Source organism: Saimiri boliviensis, chromosome 19, assembly GCF_048565385.1.
Source record: "Saimiri boliviensis isolate mSaiBol1 chromosome 19, mSaiBol1.pri, whole genome shotgun sequence".
In the NCBI taxonomy this organism is placed as follows: Eukaryota; Metazoa; Chordata; class Mammalia; order Primates; family Cebidae; genus Saimiri; species Saimiri boliviensis.
This window is the reverse complement of record NC_133467.1, coordinates 38,815,305-38,825,699: the sequence shown is the minus strand read 5'-3', so window position 1 is coordinate 38,825,699 and position 10,395 is coordinate 38,815,305. Positions and strand designations below refer to the sequence as shown.

The 10,395-nt window shown below is 50.0% G+C and overlaps 1 protein-coding gene across 9 annotated transcripts; it reads right to left on the bottom strand.

Moving 5' to 3' along the window:
- Positions 1–1,884: 1,884 nt before the first annotated feature.
- On the bottom strand, positions 1,885–8,524 carry RFX5 (regulatory factor X5). Of its 9 annotated transcripts, none has more exons than XM_010329698.3 (11): positions 8,352–8,524; positions 7,681–7,805; positions 7,405–7,533; positions 7,128–7,161; positions 6,625–6,707; positions 5,928–6,047; positions 5,616–5,735; positions 5,400–5,481; positions 4,889–5,090; positions 4,556–4,656; positions 1,885–4,391 (listed from the first exon to the last, which is right to left on the bottom strand). In XM_010329698.3, exons 3-11 carry the CDS (start codon positions 7,518–7,520, stop codon positions 3,393–3,395), a joined length of 1,857 nt encoding a protein of 618 aa, XP_010328000.3. In that variant the 5' UTR covers positions 7,521–7,533; positions 7,681–7,805; positions 8,352–8,524; the 3' UTR covers positions 1,885–3,392. The 9 variants fall into 9 exon arrangements, with proteins under 9 accessions (XP_010328000.3, XP_010328001.3, XP_010327995.3 ...); XM_010329699.3 differs by having other exon boundaries at positions 7,778–7,805; XM_010329693.3 differs by having other exon boundaries at positions 8,412–8,524.
- Positions 8,525–10,395: the final 1,871 nt, after the last annotated feature.

Here is a 10,395-nt window from a genome sequence, read left to right as displayed (position 1 = left end):
CAGAAAAAACGAAACCCTGTTAAACCAAACAAATAAAAAAAAAAAACACGCCATGCAAATGGGCCTCTGGTGTTGCTTTTGTGTATGTGTTAGTGTCTTGTAAATGTTGCCTTGCTATGTTGCCCACGCTGGTCTCGAACTGCTAGCCTCCAGCAATCTGCTGGCCTCAGGTACCAAAGTGCTGGGATTATAGGCCTGAGACACCTCGCCTAGCCAGTTTTGTGTATTTTTCGGTTAACATTGTTGATTTAGAGCTCTCTTTTTTTAAAATTTATTTATTTATTTATTTATTTATTTATTTATTTATTTATTTTAAAGATGGGGTTTCACCATGTTGGTCGGGCTGGTCCTGAACTCCTGACCTCAGTTGATCCTCCCGCCTTGGCCTCCAAAGTGCTTGGATTACAGGCGTGAGCCACTACACCCCGGCCGATTTAGAGCCCTCTTTGTCTTCAGAACCTCTATCTCAACGCCTTTCCTAGGGCTTTACTTAATATGCAATGCCCCTCCTTAGGGCCTTACATAATACATTGAGGCTAGTTATTTGAGCCCAGGTCTTGAATGCCATCTTCCCTGCCACTTACAAGCTGTTTGATTTGGAATAACTAATGTAACCTCTTTGAACCTCAGTTTCCATGTCTACAAATAAAGCATATGAAGTAATATTAATACATTACAAGATTTTGTGAGGATCAAGAGGGCACAAGTTACTACTATAGTACTTTGTTATTAATTGCTGGGACAATAGTGTAGGATAGATGATGAAAGAGTCATTGCTACAATGTTTAATTGTGAGGCAGAATAAAGTATAATAGCTTGAAAATGCCTGTGTAAAATAAGCAGTATGTACCACAGTAGAACAAATGGGGTACTTAACCTAATTGCTGAAGGAACATAGTAGAGTTTGATTAAACTAATTTGAAAGGTCTATATGTGTATTTATATATTAAAATAATTTGGAGGCCGGGCGCGGTGGCTCAAGCCTGTAATCCCAGCACTTTGGTAGGCCGAGGTGGGTGGATCACGAGGTCAAGAGATCGAGACCATCCTGAGCCGGGTGCGGTGGCTCAAGCCTGTAATCCCAGCACTTTGGGAGGCTGAGGCGGGTGGATCACGAGGTCAAGAGATCGAGACCATCCTGGTCAACATGGTGAAACCCCGTCTCTACTAAAAATACAAAAATTAGCTGGGCATGGTGGCACGTGCCTGTAATCCCAGCTACTCAGGAGGCTGAGGTGGGAGAATTGCCTGAACCCAGTAGGCGGAGGTTGTGGTGAGCCGAGACCGCGCCATTGCACTCCAGCCTGGGTAACAAGAGCGAAACTCCGTCTCAAAAAAAAAAAAAAAAGAAACAATGGTAAGTGAGAAAAAACAAACTGCAGGGGATGTTAAGAGTATGACGGAGCCGAGCTGAACACAGTGGCAGTGGCTCATGCTTGTAATCCCAGCACTTTGGGAGTCCAAGGCAGGCAGATGGCTTGGGCCCAGGAGTTCAAGACCAGTCTGGGCAACATGGCAAAACACTGTCTCTACTAAAAATACAAAAATTCAGGTGTGGTGGCATGCACCTGCAGTCCCAGCTACTGGGGAGGGTGAGGTGGGAGGATTGTTTGAGTCCAGGAGGCAGAGGTTGCAGTGAGCTGAGATCTCACCACCACTGCACTCCAGCCTGCATGATAGAGCAAGACCATGCTCAAAAAACAAACAAACAAAGTATAACATTTTCTGTAAAGCTAAAAAACAAGCAGAATTAAATACATTTTTAAAGAATACATACATATATGGTTAAAAATATCTACAGCAGATAATAGACACAAAAATTAAGGACCAGCGGTTACTGCTAAGAAGAGGTGGGGTACAGGCTAGGGAGGAACACACACACAATGGTATTTCAAACGTTTTAATGTATAAATTGTGTTACGGGTCATAGGTACTCATTAGTATGCATCATAATTTATTCACGTTAGATATACTCTTATGTAGATATCAAACATTACATATTATAATTTCTTAAAATCTGCTGTGGTGGAAATAAATGAACACATAAAGTCTCCCTGAAAGAAAGTATTTCTTGGGAAGAACCAAGATTCCCTGACAGAAAACTACCCTATGTAGAGGATAAAGTAGGTCTTCAATAAATATTAGTTGGTTTACTGCTCTTCCCAAGGATACATCTAGAGGGTCTGCAGTCCTCTCCCATTGGTGCTGCCTGACCACAGAACTTGCTCTTTCCGTGACGTCGCACCTAAACCCCACAGTCCTGGCTAAGTCCTGACACATGACAAGAGGCTGCCACCTGGTGGATACAGAGCGGACTTCATGAAATGGCTAGGAAGTAAGTCTTTCACTCCAGTTGGTGGAAGTGGCAATAGGGTGAGATGGGGAAGTAAGAATGAAGAGAAAACAAAAATGAAGACACAGGCAAAGGAAGGAGCTCCATCTCTGAGATGGAGGTACGAAAAAAGGGACTATGTCTGACACTGGAGAATGGCTTCCCTCTCCTTCCTTCTGAGGCTAGCAGTGAGAGGAAAGAGACTACAGCTTGCATTAAGGGAAATGCAAGACTGAGGAGAAAAGAAAGCAGGTCTAGCTGATCTCCATTTAGCAAGCTAAAGTAATAATCGCTGGGTGTCAGCAGCCACCCCAGCAACATTCTGTTCCAAGTTTTCATCTGGGGAATCCATGTGATTTTGGGGAGGCTGACCCCACCCGTTTCCCCAAAGGTGTAGTCAATCAAGTAGAATAAGCAAACTAGCATGTAGCATCCTCCTGGCCACAGTGATTGGCCAGGGGTGGACATGTGACGCAGGCCTAATCCGTGTGAATGATAGGGCTTTCGCTGGGATTTCTGGCACAAAGATGCCTTCTTTTTCTGATTGAACACATAATGGGGAAACGTGTAGTCCTAGGAATGCTGGCAGCCATGAGTGGCCCAGACTTAAGATGGTCTTACAGAAGACGCAACAGAAAAAAGTCAGCCTGGTATTTAGAGACATACTGAGCTACTGGGTCGGGCTTCAGCTGGAGCCAGCACTACCTGTGGACTTGCCAGTTACATGAACCAATAAGCCAGTTTGAAGTAGGTTTTCTGTGATTTAAAACCAAAAGATCCCTAACCTATACATTCATCATACTTAGCCCATTCCTACCTTCCCACAGGATAGCACAGGGATACAGGTAAGGTCACTACAGATTTATTGGTTACACTGAAGCCAAGGGTATCAAGCTGAAAAGGTTAGAGGCAGCAACCAGGTGCTAAGTAGATTGGTCTGTACAGAGGAGAATGGACTTCCTTAGGAGAAGAACAGCCAAATGAGAAGCGAGTGCAGAGAAGGGCCTCTACTCGGCAAAGTTAACGTATGGATATAAACACTCTTCCCCACAGACCTCTATCATGGGGGTGTTGCTTTGGGGTCTTTATGCTCCTGGGATAAGGAACTTTGAAGCACATGCTCCTTTAAGTCTTTATTACCCTGTGCCACAGTGCCTGCCTCTCCCTTTGCCAACGGAAAAGCCTCCTTTTGGCTTCTGCTGCCCTTGATGACACTCACTTTCGAGGGGACCAAGGGAATTTTATCTTCTGCTTCTTTGGTATGCCGGGAACTGGGGCCCCTTCCTCCTTTGGAAACAGTACCATCTTCCTGACCCTGGGCAAGCGCTGCCCCCCTTTTGGCCTCTCCCATTGGCCCTGGCCTCTCTGCCCCTCTCGCTGAGTTGCCTTCCCCTCCTGAGCCCCATGTCTCCCATGGTAACCTTGAGGACTGGGCCGAGTCCATGGCAGTTGCTGACTTCTGAAGGGTAGAATTCCTTTCCCCACTTCCACCTGACTTTTTTCGAGGGCGCCCCCGTTTCTTTTTGGCATCACTTGCTGTATCCTCTATATCCTGCTTCGCTGCTTTAGCTGGTGGGTCCTGCCCACTGGCCTCACTCACAGGTACTTCAGCTGTCCTCTTGACACCCTTGTCATGCGGTCCTGGGTCACCACCTATGCCTACCTCTCTGTTCTCTGTGCCCCGGGGCTGAGTGAGTCCCGCAGGTGGAGCTCGCCCAGGCCCAGGTCCAGGTGCAGGTGCAGGCAAAGCAGGAACAGTTGGTAAGATCATGTTAATGATGGGCACAGCTGCTGGGGGTGCCCCAGCCCTACTAGACAGAGGCAGTGTAGCCACTTTCAGGGCACCTGAAGGAAGCCTGGGGGCCAGGATAGGTGGAGAGACTGGGATTGGCGGAATAAGTGAGCGAGGGGCCCGGGGAAGGAGCAGAGGCAGCCGAGCCACTAGGGCATTAACCTGCAGGTTATTGGCTCCTGGAGCCGAGCTCTCAACTACACTCTTCTTCCGCTCTCCACGTGCTAGAGGGCCAGCCCCAGCTCGGGCTTCCAGATCCTTAGGAGGCTAAAAAGTAAAGAGAAGAACACAGTAAGGCGTGAAGACTGAATACTGGAGGAAACACAGATGCCAGAGGCACGGGAGGTGGGAAAGCATGGGACCTAACAGGAGAAAGATGGATACTAAGCCCGCAGCGCAGGACGGCAAAGTCAGGGTACTGACGTCCTTACCTGGGCTGGTCTCTCTGGCTTCTTGTGGGCTCCACCCTCTAGGTTCTCGAGACTATTCTTGGATTTAGACGACCGTTCCCGAGGTGCGTGTTCGTCCTCTTCTGCAGAGGTGCCGAAAAGGTAATAAAGTGAAGGTGAGAAGGAACCAGGAATAGGGGAGTGAGGCGATTCTGATTGACTGGTAGGGATGGGAAACGGGGTGCTGAAGCATGTCTTAGAAGGGTCTCCAGGAAGAGAGGGCAAATCCAAGGTGTCTCTATTCTAGCGCGTGGGAGGGCCACTGAAGCTGAAGGTGGCTCAGGGCTGCTGAGACGTAAGAGAGGGTCCACCCACCAGCAAGCCCCATGGCCTTAAGCACGTGGGCATGTGCAGATCGGGCAGAGATGAGGTGCTGCTGTAGCAGGAAGCGGGCGACCTCAACGATGGAACTGAAGGACCGCTTCAGGATCCGCTCTGCCCAGTCGCAGGTCAGGGCACAGGCTGCCTCCACCAGTTCATCTCGAGGTGCTGGGGTTACTTCTGGGCCCATTTCTGGCTGAAGTAGGGAAGGGCATGCCCAATCACACTCCAAATTAAAGAATCCTTGTCCCCTCTCTTGTCAGAGACCAAAGACTGTTGACCAAAGCTGAGACCGGACTGGGGATGGGAGTATTCTCTACCTATCCCATTGCAGAAACCCACAAGTTCTCTTCCTCTGCTTCAGCTATAGGGTTGGCAGAAGCTTATCATACTCATAAGCTATGTACATAATGACTGAGGCTGTCAGCCCTCAGAACATGCCCCAAAGACCTCCGACTTTTACCTGGGAGAGAAGAGTGGAATTGGAGGGCGATTTGGTACTTACACTCTCAGAACCCTTTAGGTCAAGTCCAGGCAGGGGTGGCATAGACACCAAGGTCTTCCTTCGTATGCCACTGTAGCAATATCTGATGCAAGTTAAGGAGCAGCCAATATATGGCGATCTCCAAGCCCCTCGAGCAAGTTAAGCTCTTCCACTCCTGGCCCTCCACATCCTAAGTCTTCCTTGTCCTCCAGCCCCAACCTCTCTAGTCAAGGATACTTGGACTGGCCCCGGCCACCAAGCCTTCGAGCTTTGATGTCAGGGAAGATCTCTCTGATGATCTTGCCAAAGTTGGCTGTGCTGAGTGGGCGGCAACAGGCGAGACTCTCACAGTACTTCCTGAGTGAGAGGGGGGGCAGAATGGGAAGACACTCAGAGAAGGAGGCCATGGGTAGGCTTGTAGGGTCCCTAGGGATCAAGGGTGAGGAACCCTTTAAGAAGGCAGGCTTTATCAAGGCAGGAAGCTCTTCATGGGTGAGGGGGTCCTATGCCAACCAGCCCGCTCACCCCACCACTCACCCCTCCACCCACCTATAGGCATCATAAACACTTTGCTTCGGGAGGCAGGTGTCAGTGTGCTCTTCTAGGTGGTTGCGGATCCACCTATAGGCATACATGTACTCCTCATTGCTCAGTGTACTTGGCTCTGAGCTGCAGAAGCAAAAGGAACAAGCATTACTAAGACCCTAATCGTTGTCCTGGTTCTTCCCAAACTACCACTTCAATAGTGCTGGACCAAATTAGTTCACCCAGAATCTACCTTTCCCTGGTAAACCAAGTCAGGGCGGGGATCTTTCCTCTTCATCAAGGGCAGCAGTTAGGAGTCTTCATAGTCACCTCACCCCTACCCAGTGAACCTTTCTCTTAAGAATCAGAACTCAGCAGGCCGGGCGCGGTGGCTCAAGCCTGTAATCCCAGCACTTTGGGAGGCCAAGGCGGGTGGATCACGAGGTCAAGAGATCGAGACCATCCTGGTCAACATGGTGAAACCCCGTCTCTACTAAAAATACAAAAAATTAGCTGGGCATGGTGGCGTGTGCCTGTAATCCCAGCTACTCAGGAGGCTGAGGCAGGAGAATTGCCTGAACCCAGGAGGCGGAGGTTGCGGTGAGCCGAGATCGCGCCATTGCACTCCAGCCTGGGCAACGAGAGCGAAACTCCGTCTCAAAAAAAAAAAAAAAAAAAAGAATCAGAACTCTGCCATCTGAAACTCTACCATCAGACCTACCTTTTGTCTCCAGTGCTGGGCCCTGAGGGGAGCTGAAGGTAGAGATACAGCTTGTCATTGTCAGAGAATTTCTGTACATCTTGCTGAGGTAGGGGAGAACAGAGGCAGGACAAATAATAAGGCCAAGAAGGACCCAATGTAGAACCCTCTGATCCCCACCCCAAAGTCTAGCTGACTTTAGAGGGTGTCAGACTGTAAAAGGACCTTAGAAATTATTTGACACCAGGTGCTCTGAGGAGCCCTATAGGCTACCATGGCGAGGAGGGGAGGAAGGGGGATCAGCTCTGACTTCATCTCTGCTGGGCTTCTACACAAGTGCTCACAGAGATAAAGTGAGAGGCGCACAGTCAAACTGGCAGTAAGTCTGCAAAGCCAACTATCTTCTGACAAGGGAGATGCCCCAGCCTCTTCCCGCATCGACGTTTTGTTAATGCCTGTCCCCCTCACATCCTCTTCCCTCAGCACTCCCACCCCTCAGTTGCCCTCTTCCGCAACACACTTACCAGGATTCCCTCTACCTTGTTCTGCACGGCCTTGCTGTGGGGAAGAGGAGAAAGCTGGAGGTCACACACAAGATTTTCCCCGTCTCTCTGTCTGACTGCTAGGGAGGGAAAAGGACTGAAATGCCCAGCAGGTGCTCAAGGATTGCCACCATGGCCAAGAATCTCCCTCTGCTCCCATGCACTTGCTGAGAGGCTGTTCATCTACAGCGGAAGCGAAGCGTTGCAGGGATCTCTACCCAGGTCTTGGCCAGGATTTGGAGATGTGATGAGTACTTACGAAATGGTACCTCGGAGCCTTTGAAGAAGGGTGGTAGGTTCCCCAGCCTCAGCACCACCTGGGGGGGCCCTTCCCCCAGTCTTGGGGCTCTTAGCATCAGGTTCATCTTCTGCCATCCCGGCATGAGGGCTAGAGTTGAGAGGGACAGGCATAAAGATGTAACTCACACTGGCCTTCCCTTCCCCTGAAGGCCCCAGGGCACCCTCATCTCCTTACCCAGAAAGACAGAGAAACAGAAACAAAGCCCCCGAATTTCCCCAGTGGTCTTTTTCTCACCACTTGCCTTCTCCAAAAATTAGAAATTATTCCATTACTTCGCCAGGCCCATATATACCCAAAGAGATCTCTGCCATCGCCATTCTATCCGCCCCACCTTTCTGAAGTGTCCCAAGTCTGGAAAACTGTAAAGGAAGAGAGAGGGGGCGGGGATTGGGAATCCATGGTAGTAAGAAATTTTCATTTCTGCCTCTGACCCCATCCCGCCCTCCCCCCCTCTCAAAAACGATAACAACCACAAAACAAAGTTCTCTAATTCTCAAAAACGCTCCTCACCATTGCATATGCCCGGGAGGTCAGAAAGGATACGAACACAGTCTGCCCTTCGAGGCTTGGAAAAACACTGGGCCCAAGTTCTCATTACTTAATCTCGCCACGACTTCCCCCGCTGCTCCCCCTGCCCACGTCGCCGGCCCCTACGTCATCTCCCACAACAGCCCACACGGAGGCGCGCCCCCACCTCCTGCCCTTCCCCCTCCATTCAATCCCCCGTTTCTGCAAAGTGGGGGGCGGGGGGCGGGGTAGCGGAACTCTAGGGGCTGGGCGTCAGACACCCGGCAGGGGAATGGGGTCCCGGATTCCGGGCACGTGCACATGGGTGAAGAAGCTGTGGAAAACACAGCCACAGTCTTTTTCTGCTCTCCTCCCAACTCGTCCTGCCCCCTCCCTACCTCTGAACAGTCGCCTTCCAGCACAAGCAACAATAAAGGTAAGGGAGAAAGAGAAACTACCTCGCAGCCACCTTCACTCCAGCCCAGCCCCAAGGTCCTGGCCCAGCCGGCTCGTGCGTTGCTTTATTTTCCTTTTTCTGAATGGTTGTAACAGCCGCGATCTGCCTAGATACACGGGCGGCCTGCTCTGTCATTGGTCGTTGTTGCCACCCGGAGACAGAAGGCGCCGGGCTAGTACCGGCGGCCGCTGAAGTCTGCCTGGTAACAGAATCTGATTGGTCAATAGGGGAGGGAAAATCCAAAGTTGGTCTTTTTTGAGTCAAGAGGGGGAAGTCCGGGTTGGGTTTCGGTTAAAACTGGGGTCGGTTGGGACTGCAGGTCCCGAGAGGTTCTTCTCTTAAAGGGACCGCAGGATGAAAGAACTGGCGCGCGGCTCCCTTTGGAGCCGTCTTTTCTTTCGCCCTCCCCTTATGTGTTTCACTTTAATCTACGGTCCTCAGAGCTGACGGAGGAGAGAATCAATGGATGAGAAAATAATTAGAAAATGATGGGTAGGAGGGATGAAAGTTCGCTCTAAGCTTCTGTAACCCCCCATCACCACCATCACACGCGCAATACAACCTGCAGACACACTCGCTTGGAACAGACCCCCAATCGGGGCTCTCTTCCCTCCTTGATGGAGGCCTGAAAACCTCAGCAGTTGTACCACATTAGGCTAAAACGCTTTTTTCCTATTAGTGTTTCTTGGTTTCCCATGTGTACTTTCCTTCCAAGGTGTTGCTAATGCTTTTGCATCCCCATAGTTCTGCAGCTGGTGAACCCTGGAATTTTGATGGATTCCCACAGTAGGTGCTGGATGCCCCGGGAACTTTTTACCCTCAGGGAACATTGTACTGAATACGTCATGGGTTCTTAACTCTCTTAAGACTTTTTTTTTTTTTTTTTTTGAGACGGAGTTTCGCTCTTGTTACCCAGGCTGGAGTGCAATGGCACGATCTCGGCTCACCGCAACCTCCGCCTCCTGGGTTCAGGCAATTCTCCTGCCTCAGCCTCCTGAGTAGCTGGGATTACAGGCACGTGCCACCACGCCCAGCTAGTTTTTTGTATTTTTAGTAGAGACGGGGTTTCACCATGTTGACCAGAATGGTCTCGATCTCTCGACCTCGTGATCCACCCGCCTCGGCCTCCCAAAGTGCTGGGATTACAGGCTTGAGCCACCGCGCCCGGCCTTTTTTTTTTTTTTTTTTTTTTAAAGACGGGGTTTCACCATGTTGGTCAGGCTGGTCTTGAACTCCCGACCTCAGGTGATCTGCCCGCCTTGGCCTCCAAAGTTCTTGGATTACAGGCGTGGGCCACCGTGCCTGGCAACTCTCTTACTTAAGACGTTTTAAGGTTATGAGTCAGATGAAAGCAATGGACCCTTTACCATGAAAAATGCACACACAGACCAAGTTTTGCATCGAATTTCAGAGAGGTCATGGACTCCAGGTTGATAGCCTCTTAAATGGATGTATTTTGTTTTGCACAGCAGACATGTTACAACCAAAACTGTATTTGCCATCCTGACATCGAATACGTTCTCCAGGCACATCATTAATGTGCTTTTGTAAAGAAGACAGCTGTGCTGCCTGAGCTCATCACCATTGCCGTTTACAGCCTCCGTTTCCCTATTGGCAGCTTCCACGGGTACTGGGGGAACCCAGAAGATTGTGGAGTTGTGGGAATAAGCATAATGACAAGCAGGTTTTTCTTTCTTTCTTCTTTCCTTCTTTCCTTCCTTCTTCCTTTCTTTCTTCTCTCTCTCTCTCTTTCGAGACAGAGTCTCACTCTATTGCTCAGGCTGGAGTACAATGGCTTGATCTTGGCTCACTGCAACCTCCGCCTCCTGGATTCAAGTAGTTCTCCTGCCTCAGTCTGTAGCTGGGATTACAGGAGCCCGCCACCACACCCGGCTAATTTTGTATTTTAACAGAGATGGGGTTTCGCCATGTTGGTCAGGCTGGTCTTGAACCCCTGACCCTAGGTGATCCATCTCCCTTGGCCT